This window comes from Xiphophorus maculatus, chromosome 6 (genome assembly GCF_002775205.1).
Source record: "Xiphophorus maculatus strain JP 163 A chromosome 6, X_maculatus-5.0-male, whole genome shotgun sequence".
NCBI lineage: Eukaryota > Metazoa > Chordata > Actinopteri > Cyprinodontiformes > Poeciliidae > Xiphophorus > Xiphophorus maculatus.
In genome coordinates this window covers 22,382,058-22,400,212 of record NC_036448.1, presented here as the reverse complement: position 1 = coordinate 22,400,212, position 18,155 = coordinate 22,382,058, and the positions used below count along the sequence as shown (strand labels likewise).

General features: G+C 39.2%; 1 protein-coding gene across 11 annotated transcripts in view; it reads right to left on the bottom strand.

Annotated features, from left to right (window-relative positions):
* The window catches only part of ptprm (protein tyrosine phosphatase, receptor type M), a 197,334-nt gene that overhangs the window by 90,238 nt on the left and 88,941 nt on the right, over nt 1-18,155 (bottom strand). For all 11 annotated transcript variants that reach the window (XM_023335485.1, XM_023335484.1, XM_023335486.1 and 8 more), the window contains exons 8-11: nt 8,982-9,290; nt 6,679-6,788; nt 3,016-3,217; nt 1,768-1,870 (exon numbers count right to left, since the gene is read on the bottom strand). In XM_023335485.1, the coding sequence (XP_023191253.1) occupies nt 1,768-1,870; nt 3,016-3,217; nt 6,679-6,788; nt 8,982-9,290 (724 nt within the window). The remainder of the gene's footprint in view (nt 1-1,767; nt 1,871-3,015; nt 3,218-6,678; nt 6,789-8,981; nt 9,291-18,155) is intronic.

The window sequence follows — 18,155 nt, the reverse complement described above, 5'->3', positions numbered from 1 at the left end:
AAATAAAAAGTTGATGTCAACAGTAAATACAACAAAATGACAAAAAATATATAAAACAATGCATTTACAACTACTGAATCAAATATTTGATAATAACAACAATGTTGTTTAACATATGTGAGGAAGCGATAATCCACCACAAACTGGATCTTATGTACCATATTAGTCTTCCAAAACAATAATCATTCTCCTCTTAAAGAATGGTTTAAAGAAAATTAGGACAGTCCCTTCTGCTCTCCATTGTTCTTTCCTGATTCTTAGTAAAGGAAGGGTAAGCAGATGGCTGCAGTCACATGGTACACATTTAAACTTTAACAATGGTCCCAAAATATACCCTCATAAAATATCTAAAAAAATAGAACATGTTCCAGTCTCACACAAAAACCAAAGAAACAACACTCTTAAGCTGAAAAAAACCTGATTCAGAAAGAGAGAGCAGAAAGTTGTTTTTCTCTATTTCTGTATCACTCAAAGGGGAACTGCTATACTTCGATTTGGGTCTCTACTGCTTCTAAAAACAGTCCAAGCGTTTTGTTTTTTTTAAACAACATCCAGTCAGTTTTTGGTGTCTGGCAAATGATCCATTTCAAAAACTTTCAGAATATAACATCACAAATCAACAGATACTGCCCCTCATCTATCAACCTCAGTGAAACCCAGCCCGTTACCTAGCAACCCCAGTGAAGCCCAATCCATCACCTAGCAAACGAAGCTTATTTCTATCATGTTTGGTCAGCTGCTTTTACCACTGTATGCGCTATACAATGGCTGCTGGAAAAGACAAATCTTTCGTTGTTGACTTACCATCCAGAAACCATTTGCTGTATTCTTGTTGGTTGTGCAGGAGGTTCTACTTTTGCCTTAGAAAGATCTACAGTTGTATAATTCTGCATATGTTTGCAGTCATTTTCACATGTCAGTGTAAATGCTGAATTGGATGGCCAGCAGCAATTTATTTGGATTTAAAGTGACAAGAGACCCAAACTAAACAAAAGCTCATCCTGAAAGGAGATCTAAAAAGGCAGAAATGACCAGACAACAGATGTTTTTTTTTTAGCACAAATCTGTTATACATCTTACAGAACTGCTAGTTATATAAGATACGTGATCCCGTATGCAATGAAGTCAAAATAAATGTATTTTCTTTGACTGTGCTGACTAATTAGTGTGCATAAAATTGTTTGTGATTGTAGTGTAACCATTTTCGGTTCATTTTTTAAGCTGATTGATCCTACTGCTTGCTGAGGTAAGATAACATCACACAAAATCTGCCCAATAACCCCTGCCAGACACCTGCAGGGGCCTTCATGAGCCAAAATAGAGGCTTTTTATGCAATAAACTGGCTTTTAAAAGGAAACACCTGCTGTCTTTCCTTAATAATGAGTAATATATTCAGCACAAAGCAGGGTAAATTCCCTCACTCCCCCAGAAGCCTGTGGTGGCTCAGGGTGGGCAGCGTGCTACATGAAAGACACATATAGGAGAAAGATCCTGAAGCTAGCCTTGGCTGCACCAAGCTTTGTTCTCATCTTCAAAGGCTAGGCTTTTTTCTTTTTTTTTTACAGGATCAAAATCCACAAACAAATAAAGCTCAGATGTGTACAGTAAGGCGCTGAATTCTCTGGTAACTCACTTTCACGGAGGGGTATTGATAAAAACAAGCTCTTTGATAATTCTTAGGTTGCTGATGGTGGTTCTGAGTTTTATTGTGTTGTCTTTTCTTCACACTGTGATGTATCGTCCGTGTCGTTATTGTGGGAGCCTACCTGACGGGTGCACCTCTGCTCTGTGCGGGTTTGAGCAGCACAGTGACCGTGTTGTCCGTCTGGTTCAGAGAGGTCTCCTGGTCATAAGCTGGCATAGAGGGAGCTAAAGTAAGATAAAAACAAGCAGAAAGGTTTGATCAGAATCAAAGTTTGGCATGTGAATTGGATGAAAAAAAGTTACATTAACGCTGTGCACGGTAAATTCATTCAACACAGTGATGTAGTTAAATTTTTCTGTTAATTTTGATGAATCTTTGCTATCAGAAAAGATTTTGAAAAATGGGTATTTTGATTAAAAAAACACAAGACTTCAGAAAAGTACATGGATTATCTAAATACTGGGGGACGGTCAAGTAGGTGACCATTTGCTCTGAAATTGTATTACATAAATCTTTTATTAAATGGACATTGCATTTTATGAATGTAAGCACTGTATTTTAAGTCTTGTAGTACTCATGTCACCTGCCTTGGAGACTACAACTGAAAAGCTACATTGACAGGAATATTAACTAATGTGAATATTCTCTAAAAAGCCCCTTTTACTGCTTGGGCATCCTTCCACTTAACTTTCCAATAGCTAGCTTTGAAACAGAGCATACAGATTCTTTAGCAATGAATCCATCGCTTGACAGTATTGGCCATATCTTACAATTTCTGTATTAAATACTGTTTATACTGTGTATTTATTTATACAGCGAAAATGTACATTTCATTAACCTTCTTAAAGGAGAGATGCATTGTACCAGATTATAGAAAAAGATCTTATTTCCACCTGCAGTCCATGAACAGGTTGAAGTAATCAAGTATGACTTAGCAGATCATGAAGTGGTGAAAAACCAGTATATAAATTAATTACATACATGTCTGATAATTCATTATTCAACCCGTGTTTTATATTTTTTTTGTCAGAGAAACTAACATCAATAAAAAAAAAAATAGACAAAGATGCTTGAAATGTTGCTCATAAAATGTATATTTTATGAGTTTCATCTTAAGTAAATGAACTGCTGTTCTATTCTAATTTACTGTGCTAAACATGTAATAAAAAGAAAACTATTGAAGTCCACAATAAGTTCTGTAAAAGAACTGTTGCTATGTTTAAAGCAAGTTGTAAGGATTTATGTGTTGTCCTATCAAATTTTATCTGCAAATGAAAAAAGAAGTGCATGTTTAGCATCTCCATCAGCAGTCAGTGTTGCACAACATATTCTGCATTAGTGACACCAGGACTCCATTGACCCTGCTGACCTGAAATTTTGGTGGTGAACTGGGTTATGACAGGGGGGCCATAGCCCTTGGCTGTGCTAGCGCGCAGCGTGAAGGAGTACGTGGAGCCCGGGTAGAGGCCCGTGAACACGTGGGTGGTCTCGTTGCCCAGCTTCACAGCCTTCCCGCTCTGGTTGGAGAGGTCCAGCTCGGGGTCAAAGGAGCTCACCGCCTTATAGGAGATCTAGCATTAAAAAAACCCAAAAAACAGAGAATAGTCTTTTAGTTGCCCTGGAAACTCTGGTTTTTGCTTCATTTGTTTGCAAGAGAGGAAAATCTAAATTGGGAACACAAAAAAATATCATGGATTTAAACATGAAGAATATGAGAGTATTACTATGGTACATGTTCAGCATCTTGGATCATAAATATCAGCCAACTTTAACAACATTAAGCTGAACTTTTTCAGTTGCATGACCCCCAAGTTTAGATTCACCAAAGATCTGCAATAGCAGAGAAACATGAGCAGGAAAATGTGGTTCAAATTAATCTTCTCTACTATGTTATTTATTTGAACGAATTCAATTTGTTTCACACGTATTTAACAAGTCAGACTACACCGCAGGATTGCTTTGTGTAAACTCAGCCTGTAAAAGATTTTCATGCATGTACGAGTACGTATGAAAAAAAAAAAAAAAAAGCAGAAATGGCCTGTGGAGATGGGGACTGTAAAAGCAGTGACATGTTTTCAAGGCAAAGATGAATCCCTGCTGGTGATTTCAAAGAGAGACCAAATACTCTAATGTATTTCTCCTCCATTAATAAACACAGGGCACTCTGGAGGGAAGCATTAAGGTGAGTGTTTTTGTTAATATCCATTTTGAATAATTCTAAAGTCCTACTTTAAGAAAATGCCTCTGCATGTAAAAAGAAAACCTCCATTATAATTCCAATTAAAGGACACAAAGGGAATCTGGAGTGCTGCATAATTTGTGTCCATCAAGTTTTGAAATGCTTCAAGGCTTTCTCATTTAGTCTTTGTCCGTGAAGTGAGTCTGTGATGCCAAAAACCAATATCATAACACTGCAGGCAGAGGAGTTGGAAATGACTTGTCGACACTGGGCAGGTTTTCACAATCCTAATGGATCTGACAGGAAAAAAAGCTGCAGAATTATTTGAGCAAATTAATTTGGGGGCTGATTTGACCCGATACATCACGCCGTTTCATTTAGCTGGGCTTACATTTTTCCAACCTGAGGGAGGTAAATGTCCAATTCGATGGCTTTCATAACACAAATGATTTTACCATCCCTGAAATACTTAAATAGGGAGAAATTTTGAAGAAAACAAAATGACATTGTTAAGAAAATCTATCCAAACTCATGGAAAAAAGCAAAATGGGAAACAGATTGTGTTTGTGGAGTGTGGAGTAAGACAATCCGACAAAGAGCAGCTGCAATTATGAATACAAAGTAACGGTGCCAGGATAGACCCAGCTCACAAGATGAAACAAATACAAAAAAGAGATGAGATTTTAGAAACAAATTTGGATGGAAATCAAGAACTAGTTTTTTCCTATTACACATACAGTAAAAATATCAGGGATAACAACCTGGATTTTAAATAATCTATAGTTAGTGTTCAATGGGAGTGTCACTAGTGCTGTTTTCAATTTGTTTCCTCTTTGCAATTGTATCACAGTAGCCCTAATTTTAAAAGAGCAAAAGTTTCCATTTACACCACAGGTGTCAAACTCCAGTCTTGGAGGGCCACTGCCCTACAACTTTTAGATGTGCCTCTGTTGCACCACACCTGAACAGAATAATTAGGTCATTAGCAAGGCTCGGGAGAACTGATCTACAAAAGAAGGAGGTAATTAAGCCATTTCATTCCAGTGTTTTGTAGCTGTGGCACATCTAAAAACCGCAGGACAGCGGCCCTTAAGGACTGGAGTCTGACACCCCTGATTTACACAAACAAAATATTTCATTGACTTATAATTTTATAGACTGTACTAATATTATGCGATATAAATGTACACTAAAGTATAAAAAAAGGCACAACTGACAAAGTTTTTTTCTTACATCAACCAGATCACAGAGAAATACCTGGAGCAAGCTGCTGGCTTGGTTACAATCTTCATCTGCCATCCTCTTTTAAACAAGATGATGTGAATATTAGCAATATATTTCCTCTAAAATAAAAAAAGAAGGTTGTCAGTGTATTAAAACCTCCAAATGCCATAATGTCAGTGACTTATAGCTCTCTCCATATTTTATTATGTTGTTAAAGCTTTTAAGACAGAGATTTAATTGCACCACATGCATATTATTATAGCCTGGGGTAGGTGTTTTATAATGTGAAGCATATTTGCCCTGAGATAAATATGAGAAAACCTGACAGATCACCAGTGCAGACCATGTGGCAGGCCCTGAATGCTTTTACCTGCACTCTGAATTTTTCACAAAGACAAACAGCTGAAACATGTTTCTCTGAAAGCAATTACGCGCGCAGCAAACATGCATTCTTTGTTTTCCTGCACTCTGCCGACACGCCGTCCCTGCTATATAACTGCGAGGAAGACACAACACTGCACTGCACACTTGAATAAACATAGGCTTACAGAAAATATTTTATATCTGAGTGACCTGATGGCGAACCTGTCTGTCGGGGAAAGTGGCATACGGAGGAGCACAGTTTACATTTCTTTCACTATTTAATCTGCCGAGCTTGTAAGAGGAGAAGGGCTGTCAGACTGGAGCAAACGGTGACAAGAGGAAAGATCGACCGAGGAGAATCAATCTGTGGGAAAGGCTGGTGGATTACTTCCACCTTAAGTTGGTTAAGGTCAGTGTGTACATATCATACACCGTAAGTTTCTGCTGAGACTAAATTATCCATGAGTAAAGAGGCTCCTGGACAGAGTCTTTCTGTAATGAACTGTGCCGTGTTTAACATGTATTTTAGAAACTGCATTTTCTTTTGAAGTCAGATTAGTCTAGCAGGACAAAAGGATGAAGTTTGTTACTAAGATTCAGAACAAGCCTGTTCCAAAACTACAGTGCATAGAGAAGCATAAGCCTTCTTAAAGAACAGCAAGCAAATTTTAATATCAGCCAAAATTACCACAATACAAAAGGCAGTGTTTGAAATATTTCTTTCATCACAAGAAAGAGAGCAACTCAATTCTATTTGGGCCAATCTTAAAGGACATTTTCTTAAAGGACATTTTCCCCACTTGTCCTGCATTCTGCGCTTTGGTTGTTTTGCACTTTAGGTCATTCTCACTTTTTAAGGACATGTCAAAAACCATGAAAGTACAAAATGGTGTCTGGTCAAAGGAGCAAAATCAAGCTGCAAAATAGTTTGTATGGTAAAAAAAGAGAATAAAACACAATAATGAACCAAAGTTAATGATAGAAGAATCTGAATCTATCATTACACTAAGCACCACTAGCAGACTGGGATAAATCAGTTCATAAATATTTATATTTCTAACCAAAAACTCCCTAAAAAAAAATCCTGCTCATTTATTATAGAGTAAGCCAGCAATCAACTTATTTAGCTGGTGCCAATTTACAAAGTTAAAATCCAAACATTGGATTTCAGTATTCTCCAGGAGGCGTTATAATAAAAAAACCTTTGACAACGGTTTAGCACATGATGAAGTCAGAGTTCGCATTGTATCTTTGGTGCTTTCGTACCTCAAACTGTGTGATGATTCCGTACGTCTGCGCTGGTTCTCTCCACTTCAGGATGATCTTCTCCTCGTAGGGACTCCCCTGGATGGAGTCCAGAGGAACAGCTCCTGGCACTGTGGCGGGAAACACACAGACATGTTTGTTTTTTACAAACCTGGAGGTAAAAATGACATTTTCAAGGTAAAAAATACTTAAGTTGGGTTAAATTTAAGATTTCTGTCTTTAGTTTGTCTAAATTGTAAATAGAATAACTTTATATAGCTTTTCTCCTCCCACTGATTTCAATCCGTCAATAAAAATTCTTCCAAAAATTCATCAGCCTTCTTGTTGTTGACAATATTGGAATCAGAGATCCACCAATGAAATATCCAGAAGTTGGAACCATAAATGCATAAGTTAAGAGCATCTACTTTAATTAATCTTTTTTCAATTTATTCATATCTGACTAAGTTGTGGGGAAAATTGCTTACTGGACCAAAGCGTCACAGAACATACAGAACATTTTTCCTCAGTTACTTTCTTTATAGCAGTCCTCCGAAGAAAAAACAACAACATTTGAATTGGTTAAAATCAGAAATGGCAGGTCAGACGTGAGAGAAAACGTAGAACTGGTAGCAGTAAGGTAAAGTCTGATCAGCTCACTTGAAGCAAACAGGGGTATACCTTTCAGATGCCAGAGGAAAGAGAGAGAATTTTAAATATTCACCTGGGTTTATTTTTACTGAAACAATGTGTCAGAGATCTGCCTCTTTAACCCCTCGTGTGAATAGCTTTCATTCTGGAAGTGGGACAGAATGATGAGGAGACATTTTATTTTTCTCCAGGATGTATCTTGAAGAACTCAACAACCACTACACCCTGTCTGTTCACTCTTTCCCACGGGGGCCCAAACAGACAGACACCCAAAGCAGTCAGATAGCAAGAAACAGTTGCCACTTTTAAGTTTTCAAGCTGAGATATCTGAGCCAGACATGACTCTCTTTTCGTCATCTGAGCTTGTTTGTTAGCTATCAGGCGGCCAGCGTTCCTTGAGACTTCAATGGAGTTCATTTCCTGTGTCTGCTGAGGCAACACAGAACCTCTTTCATCTTTGAAGGAGGTGCAGCAGCAACACAACACGCTAGAGTCAAACTGGAGAAAAATATGGTTAAATCATCTCAACAACCCAAACTGCGTAGACGGCTGTTTACTGTGTGGCAATTATTTATTCTTGCTCGTTAAAAAAATTTGTAGGCACGTTTAATGGAAATGGTGAATAATACAGCGGTATCGTTTGAATAAGTTTGGTGAAAGTTTCTTAATTTTAATGGCTTGAAACTAGCAACAATAACACAAACTTACAATTTTAGGAATCATAATTTATAGGTTGTAAAGAATAAATGTGGCTTATACATTCACAAAAACATCTGGATCTAATATAATTGTCAACAAATAAAGAATACCATAAAAATCCACAACCATTGTCTTTGTAGCTGCATAATAGATATTGTTGTATTAACAAAGCAGCCTGGAATGAAACAAACAACTCTGTTATTTCCTATAGCTCTAAGCAAGGCAATACCTTATTATGTATCTGTTGTGTATAATAGGAATGGGATTATCATAAGACAATAATCTTGAGGAAAAGTAGAGTAATTCCAGAATAATGTCTAATATGGTTTAATTGATATCTAAGTGGATCAATTACTCTTAAGTCCATAAGACTATATGGAGTTCAGTTATACTAATGTCATCTATTATATTTACCTATTGATTTTGAATACTTTAGCAGTAGGTTTTTTTTTCTTTTAGCAAACTTGACCTCCAACCCCTTCAGGCTACATGCTCATTTAGCTAGCCTGCAGTTGGCTGCTTTAAAGACATGGCCATCCAACTGTATGTTTAAATCAGTGCTGGAAAATCAAAGTGACTTCTCAAATATTGGAAAGTTATGATGGAGCCGCCATTTACAACCTTGGTTTACCTGGATGATGGTAACTTGATTTTAAGAGACACATTTTTCATGTTAAAATGGTTTCACTATGTCATAATTTAGCAAAAATATCTTCATAATTGAGGGTTAGTTATCAGTTTATAAAAAGTATGGAACTGAAGGGAGATTTATTTAAGCATTATTCATGTGTGCATAATGATGAAAATAATAAAAAAAAGAGAATGAGAAACATCTTTATTTTTAAAAATAAATGTCTGAACAGAGGGAATACTGCTATACAGACTTTCATATTTTAACATAGCTACTAATAGAAGTGCTGCTACCACATGAGTAGTAGTATACTGTTGTATACAGATGATTTTGTTTCACTTACCATCTTCATCCGTCTGAACCTCCAGCTCGGTGCTCTCCTTCACCCCCTCTGGGTTGTGCAGCACCAGCTTGACGCTGAGGTTGGTGAAGGGCGTCAGGTTGTGGATGGTGTGCTGTGGGTCACGGCTCTGGGCTTCATAGCACACCTCCTCCCTGGTCTCCTCCTTGCCGGCCACTCTGGAGCGGTACTGGACGGTCAGGTTGTAGCTGTGGCAGCGGGTCACGTTGTAGCCCAGCGGTTCCCAGCGGATGGTCACCTGTCTGGACTGGATGTCCACAACCTCCAGGCGCCGCGGGCCGTGCATGGGTTCTGGGGAAAAGGGAGAAAGAAAGTAGTGTGAGCATGCACCATGATGACTGATAATAGGAACTAAAAGACAGGGCAGGATGTATCTGAGGAATAAAGCAGGAATAAGATATTAACCAAGAAAAGAGCTTTTATTCATATTAAACATATTATATTTCATCTGTTTGTGATTCGATGCCTCCTGCAACGTTATTAACTTTCAAAGCCGTTGCATTTCTGAAAAGCCTGAGCATTGCCAAATCCCATCACCGTTGCTAACTTGGTCTCACAGAAGCGCCACTCACCAAGACGCCACAGATCTGTTGGTGGAAACCCCCAGCAGGAGGTGTATCATCCCTTCAGAGCCTGCTGGCTGCCCGCTCCTTTTGCCTTTTCCATTCCATTTTCCATCTGGCCCAGTGGCGGTCAGCTATTAGCACCACACTGATACAGAGTCAGCCAGCCTGTCAGTCCAGGCAGGAGACAACACCCGCTGCCATCCTATCACCTCTAATCACATACGCTCCGTGTCTCCTTGCCTTTTCTCTATGGCTTTTCCATTTTTCTCTTCCGTCCTTCTCCTCCATCTCTCTTTTCTTTCCATTCTGTGTTCAGTTATCATCTCATTCCCACCCCCCCGCTACCTCTCCCAGCAGTCCAAGCACTAGGTAATGGGATCAATTTCCATTCCAGGTTAAATTTGCAGTCCATTTCTCTGGAACTTAACACTTTACCACCTATTAGGAAGAGCCAGGGCTCAATTTCCCCGTTCCCCCTAGAGACACAGTCCAGCGATTCAGAGGCACCCACGGCAGCCATGTTTAACATTCTGGAGGTGAGTTTTGAGGATTGGGGAGAAGGCTAGACCAGACTCGAGCTCCAGCCTGCTCCTCGTCTCTACAGGGGCTTTAAATGCGAGCAGTAATCTGCAAACAAGATAGACAGCTTCAACTGTTCCTGCAAAAGGCTTCATTTTCTGAAAGCACCTGTATCAACTGAGATCCCAGTTGAGGAAAAGTCCCGACGAACGAAGCCTTTCAACTGAAAGTACAAGTTGGAAAGACGAGAGCTCCTCATTGAATTAAAGATTGAACACTTGCAGATTTCACAAGGAGAAGACATGATATCTCTTGTGCTTTTATAGAGCAGATGAAATTAGAGGGGAAGGAAACGCTGTTAAAGACAGATCGGGAAGAGATCTGAACACGCAGTGTTATAGAGAATGGAGCATACGGCGAGGAGGTAGATGAAAAGCATCCTTCCCTAAGCAACGCTGCAAGAAATGCTCATATAGATCAGCAAAAAGTGCAACAAAAGGGAGAGAATTTTTACTTTAGAGTTTTATTTATGGATAAAATGTTGACATCAAGTTCCAATTAATAATCAAGTTGTAAATCTGAACTTTAGTTGTGGCATTTAAAGCAGTTTTTATAACCCTTAAACCTCTGCAAATTTTGTCACATCACCACAAACTTCAATGCATCTCATTGGGATTTTATGTAATAGACTAACACTAAGCAGTGCATAACTGTAAATAGAATGGTGTGAGTATGTAATCAGCTTTTTTAAATCTAATATAAATACAGACCAGTACAGCCAAGTGCCTCCAGAAATAGAAGAGTCAGCCTATACATATTGTAATCTCTTTATAAATCCATCTGTTCTGTAAAGTCCTCAGAAGAAATAAAGATGTGAAAAAGTTAAAAGCAGGTTTAGGTTATGAAACAATATCCCAAACTTTGAACATCTCACATGTTCAATGCATTTTCTGGAAAAGGAAATAAATCAGTATGTCAAAACCTTAGACAAGGGCCGCAAGATTCCAAGAAAATATTTAATTGCTTAATTTTAATCATTTTATAATGTCCCAACAACTTCTGTCTCTTTAAGCATCTCGTCCACTGCAGAAATACATGTGATGTGAGAAATAAGTTAATGCCAAATACCAAATGTATTTATATTAAAAGCATAAAATATTATATTCTAACAAATACTTTATCAAAGCCGTAATTAGCAATTGCGATGCTGCACACACTGATTTTGCAATGGCAATTGTGATTCAGTTCATTGAACAATTTTACTTTGAAGCTTCTCCGGCAAAATTGAGCAAAAATCGGAGAGGCAACCCAGAGGTGATGCATGGTGGTGGTAGAATCATGGTATGGGAATGCTTTTATGCAGCAAGTGCACCCACACTGGTGTGAGTCCATGGGAAGAAGGGTGAAGCCAAATAAATACAGGGCAGTTTTGGAACAAAACTTGTTAGAGTTTGGTCAAGGCTTGAGATTTTTCCTTTCAGTGAGAATACAAACTTAAACATGCAGCGAAAATGATGTTGGAATGTCTTAGAGCACACATTTTGAAGAGCTAGAATGGCTTGGCCAAGTTGCAAACCTGAATCCTATTGAGAACCAGATGTGGTAAGACCTGAAAATTGATCCTCAGAGATGCTCTCAATCCAATCTAACTGCTGGAGCTATTTTCCAAAGAGAGATTGGCCAAAAGATGTACAAAGCTGGTCAGTCACAAATCGTAAACTGTGCCAATGAATGTAATCATTCCCATTTAATCATACTGAAATATGAAGAGATTTTTCCATAAAACTGGCAATAAGCAAACAGGCCTCTTTGAGTTGATTGCAATGCTGGGCAAAGCCATGCAGAAAATAGAAGTTTAAACCCTTTTATTTGTGAAACTATCTGTTGGCTGCACCCAGTAGGCAACGGTTACACTAAAAGCACAGAGAATTGCAGGGTGGCCAAGCTCAGAAATCAAATTAAACCAGATGCTCTCAAAGTGACAAACGCGCCAAAGTGTGAACCTCAAGCAGACGTGCACAAGCGGCTGACTGGGAGAGTCCAATCCTGGAGCGTTCAGGAAGAATGTCACACTTCCATCATCGTGGAACATCCACAGATTTCGTCCACTGAACTGCAATTCTGGTCAGTGGAGAGATGCCAGAATGGAAAGCACTTCTGCAAAATATAATCATGGATGGAGCTAGCGCTTGTCAAACAAAGAATAAGAAGAATGACATTATATAAATTAGAATTTTTATTAGTTTCTGGAACATTAGGTATTTCCTCTCATCCTTAGATGCACAAGTGAAGCAGGTCCTGAAAGTATAACTGCCCATTCTTCAAGCTACTTTTATGATTATTCAACAGTCTTTGTCTGGAGTTTTTGTGGAGAAAAGGCTAATTGTTGGTTGCCCTTGTGGTCCCCTGTAGTGCAAATGCCAGCTGTCTGAGGGAGGCAGTAAAAATGTGAGGATCTGCACCGAGTGCCCGAACACAACGTGCAACCCGTGACTCAGAATGACATCATCTGTTTGCATGAACAACAAGGTGCCCCGGCTGCTTCGGAGAAGGGTCATGGTTACATTTTACAAAAATAGAAAAAAAAAAAAAAAGTGGAAAAACAACTCCCCTCCCCTTTTTTCTGCCCTCCTTAATTTGAAATGAATGTGTCACTCTACAGTAGCTCGCATCCTTTTTAAATCCCTTTTGTGCAAAAATGCAGCTATTTTCTAATAGGCCCATAACCCTGTGAATGACAACTGATGAGATGAGCCTATTACCCTGGACCACTGTGACTGCTAGTTTAGTTTTATTAACTGAGGAGTAAGAGGCTTTAGTAAGGGAAACTCGCAGACGGAAATCACAACAGAGAATAACAGAACCATCACTGAAAACCCACACCAGTTTTTTTTTTTTTTTAACCAATTCTCTCAATTCTCAGTGGGTGATATCTCTCTTAAGATATCACCCACTGAAGGCGACATTGGGGTGAAAGTACTGAAAATATGACTCTAATATCTCTCCAGTATGGCAGATATTTCCAGTGGAATAGACTTATAATAATGACTGTGAAAGCATCCCTCGGAGCAGGAAATTACTGGGGTCTATCTTACGCCAGAGCTCCGGCGAGAGCCAGATTGGTATTCCAAGCAGCGGTCAAATTATCACCTGGCCCACACTTGCAGATGTAATTGAATAATTTGAATATGACATTTACATAGGACTATTAGTGATTTTTTTTTTCCATTCGTCATTACAGTGTGACATTTAAAAAATGTTTCTAGAAATTATCAGCATGTTATTGTCCGCTGCTAATTCGATTGTTCCCCTGCTTACATGCATGCGCCAGCAGCAGAGATGATGTGGTTTCATAAAATATAAAACAAAAACAACAAATAACCATGTGTTGCAACCGCCTGTCCTAGTAGGGGCTTCAAATGGGGCACTTAGCCCCTGGGTAGAGCAAGACATTAGTCCTGGATGAAAGGAAACAAATTGGGCATGTCTGGAGCACAGCCACTTTACTGCCAGACAAGTGTGTGTGTATAAGGGGAGCAATGTGTGTTTTCCCAGTGTGTTTACAGCCTTATAGGAGTGAAAGAGTTTCCATATGTGTGCTTAGCAGCGCACGTCTGGTTTCCTCAGCATCTTTCCAGCCGTACATTCAGAGGAGAGAATCACTTATCAGATCTTCCTCAGGCGTTGCTGCGTGCGAGTCGTTTGGAAAGCCAGGGATCTTTATCAGATCCGCATCGATTGGGAGCAGAAAAGCCTGGCGCTGGCGTGGGCTTCCATTCCCCGGCTCAGGAAACAGACCCGGGAGGAGGGGAAGAAAAGACGACAATGATTAGAAACCCCAAGCAAGTCAATGCGACTCCAGAGCCTAGTTGCCATCTCATCAAGATGAAATGGTGCTCAGGTTGAGGAGGAGGAGGGAGTGCTTGTTATTTGAAGAAAAAAATAAAGAGAAATGCTTTTACTTTCACAGGATGGTACTTAGATGGTCAGATTGCTTACACAGAGATGTCAGCTGAGGTTCTTACTCATACACACAGCTGTTGAAGATAGACCAGAAACAATAAAGATGATATTGGAAATTAAAATTTAGTTTGAAAAATGTTTTCATGTAAAGCGTTCCAGTTTAAGCAGCACTGTCTCTGATTGCCTTCACCTTTCTCTCTCTTTGCTTTCTGTTTGAGCTGGGCGGTCTTGGCAGGCGAGCACATTTGTTTGCCTCTTTCTATTACATCTAAAGTGATGTTGCTGCGGACAACTGAGGTAATGACATGGGTTTCACACTTAGGAAATCATTTTCATATCCCAGAAAAGCGGCCAATAATGATAGCTCTTGATAACTGACAATCAAAGCTCCATCAACCTCCTAGAGTGCTTGTCTATGCAATCCTCTGGAGGCGAAGAACGAAGAGGGACAGGACTGACATAGAAGTGGTTGGGTGTGTGAAATAGAGAGAGTCAGTGGTTTCATTTCCCATTGATGCAAATTTTAAGTGATGATTTGAAAAGTGGAAAGTGAAAGAAATGTGAATGCAACACTTTTCCCTGAGGTGATCACTAAAACGAAGCTGTGCAGTGCTGTCACAGACAGAAGTACAGGCTATGCCACTTTTAGTTTTCATTCCTAAAAAATGTCTTAAACATGATGCATATTTGTAAATTTATGGCTCAGATTTAGATGTTTCTAAATTTTATTGTACATAGCAGTCTGAGTCAGTATTTTCGTTAAAATTGCATGCATGTACAGTATTTATGTAGAAATGCTTTGCAGAGTTTTTTCACCAGGAAATCAGGAGGTGATGTATCTCGATTAGACATTGATTGTTTTGTAAAGTGCATTGAGATGACATTTGTTGTGAATTGGCGCTAGAAAAATAAACTGAATTGAATTGACATTCCTGGTTAAATAAAATAGTCAGTGGTAAAGATAAGTTATAAACCAGTTTTTATACTCTGTTATCTTTAGAAACTGTGCCAACAAAGATCACATTCGGACAAATAAGACAAATAAAACTAATATTTTAGCTGTCTTCACATGTATCAAATCAAACAAGGCTTGATGGCGTGTTAGAGCATGAACACGTCATAAAGGACAACCTTAAAAGCCAATGTATAGGACCTCATGTGTTCCAACATTTACCTCTGCACCTATAATAAAGTCAGAGACAAATGCCTGCACTTGTGACACACATACACCTTGGAGGCGTGGATAATCACAAGGATTTATTGAATGGTGGAGGTTGCTCCTCACTCCATCAAGTCCTTTCTTTATAGGCCTCGTGATGAATGAGACTGCCGGGATGGGTGAGGATAAGGGGCAGAGGGGCCAGCAGAGCCCTGGATCAAATTGAAACCACAGAATGAGCGCTGGCACTAGACCTGGCTAGGCTGCCACCGTGTCTGATGAACCCCCTGAAGCTGTAGGAGGTGGAGATGAATGGGTGAATGTCTTCCTTCTCACAGTGTTGAATAGAAATGGAGGCTTAAAGTGTGTGAGAGAAAACAAGCTACGCTCTACCAGCTAAGGTGATGCATGAAGATATCGTTGCGTCATTCTACATCAGTGCTTAGAAAAGTCCCAATGCATCTAATTTGACAATTTTTCTACATTATTTTTTGCTATATTTGTCATATCAGAAGGTCATATATGGCCAGAATAGGATAGAAAAGTTGCTATGCGTTCTAGCAGCAAGATTTAGTAATTTACAAAACTATGCAAAAACACAAAATTTTACCAAGTATTTTTTGGGCTAGTTTCTACTGCAAATATCTTAGTACATTTGAAATAAGACGAAACTAATGCACTAATAATTTTAACAGATTTTTGGATGGGGACCTGGCATCACCTATTGCCCTTTCCTAAGTTACTGTAACTCAGAAAAATTTGAGTTGGGATAAATGTTATGTTTTGAAATATCGGGCAATGAAATATTAGTTAAAATTATTGAGAGTATCATTCATTCGGTTGTATACAATATAAGATCTGTGCTGCAGTGTGCAGTTGTTAAGCTCACCATGTAATAGTGGTTGAGTTTTCAACAGCAGCCTAGGTTATTTATGCAATAAAAGGCGTGTTATATTGAATGGTTAAAAATGTCTATTTCAAACCCTTTCCACCTCTGTCCAGTTATGAGGATACAAATAAACCTACCGGGTGTCTCTGAAGGGGAATTGGGAGTATGGGATCTCTAAACAAAGAAAAATAATTGAACAACCAGTTGAAGGGAAGGGAAGAGTGGAGGAGCCGGTGAAATCAATCGTGCGTTTGGCTTCCGCCGATATGCTGTGCGCTAACTGGGGTCAGCGGGACAGGTAGACTGTGCCTCGTTCTGTTTCACAATCTGTCATAAAACGTGGCCACACACCTGTACATCTGTACACGCAGACCTGTTTTTTTTTTGTTTTGTGTTAAGCTTCCTGAGGGAAATGGGCTGTCGTTCTGAGCTTTCAACAGGAAGAGCACAACTCCTCATTTACAGATGGCGACACAATCTCAACAGGAGCAGCGGGAGGTTACCGAGGTGATTCTTCAACTTCAGCACGTCGCAGATGGCTCGTGCGCCGTTATCATTTGTCGGCAAAAACCTCTGTGTGTCATACTCAACTTGGGGTGTTACCCACAGTGTAAATCAAAGCAAGGCTCTTGACTTTGTGAAATGGTTGCTGCATTTTCCGAGCCTCCTACTTGGAGGATATATGAGATCCGAGATCGTGCCATCTAGGTGGGGGGAATAAATCCTACCATTTTTTCTGACAGTCATGTCCTTTTGTCGAGAAGTAGACAAGGAAATGTTCAAGAGCTGGAGTTATTCAACCAGACTGAATGAGTGCTTGTTGGATGCCTGGGAAAGGGAATTGGACATCTATAATTCAGCAAAAGGATGAAGAAAATCTGTGACAAAAATTACAGCAGATAGGCCATGAATAATTAAACATAGAGAATAGAAATCGCTTAAAGACCTCGAGATGAATTTCAGTTCAAATTTAAAAAACATCTGAAAGAAAGGATGGAGCAAAGTTGTTGTTTATTACCCAAATGAAGCTCAAGGGTTGACATTACAAACAACCTCAATGATAATTGCTTATGAGGAGCTGAAAAAGTAGCTCGTGAATAATAAAACAAAAAGTTTATGTGGATGTCACCAGAGCATCATAGGAGTTTATATGTTCTCAAAGTCTCACTTCTTTGCCTTTAGGGGAATATATAGATGGAGTTATGGAGGTGAGGAAAATAATTAGAATGAAACCACTATAAATGCAGAATTTCTCACCGTCGCCTTTTCAATTCTTTTCAACAGCAGTTGTTTGAAGCCATGTCCTTGAGAAGAACACAATTTGTCTTTTGCCGAGCCAATATCATAGAACACAATTCACCATTCTACTTTGGTCTGGCTGTGATAAAAAGACTTTTATTGTGGTTCTCTATAACCTTCCTGCACTCCACAAACTCAATCTACCTTGTTTTCTCTGACTGACAAAAGAACACAAATTCAATGGGGCTCAAACCAAGGCTTCTCATTCACCTTGCAACACACAATTTTTTAAAACCCCACTGGTCACATGACTAGCAGCTATTGTGAATGGCAGACCAGTGTTATCTGAGATGGTAAGGTGAAGTGGCTTTTCGTTCACCACTCAAGGCGAAAATAGTGTTAATGAAGCATATCCCGGGAAAACAATTACTTTTCCCCGTACAGCCAGAGAAATATATGTACTCAGTCACCTCATTTACAAATGAGTAACTATCATAAAATTAGATGTCAAGAAAACCAGCACTTCTGATGTGCAAAAGCTTCAAAAATCAAGATGAAGAACAGATCATCAGTTTGTCACTCCTTACAGAAAATCAAGGTTTTGTTCAGAAATGTAGCTGTCTGCTGGGAAATTCTTCTCTCTTGTTTGGAGGCGAGTTGATCTTTCTGAGTTGTGGGATATTAGGATCTTGAACACAAGCTGAGTTAAAATGAACATGCAGACTAGTGTGTGCTACTGTAGATATTGTGCAGGCCGGTAAACATAAAGCGTGATGAGACTTAAAACGAAAGCGTTCAGGGAAAGACCATTGCTTTGCATT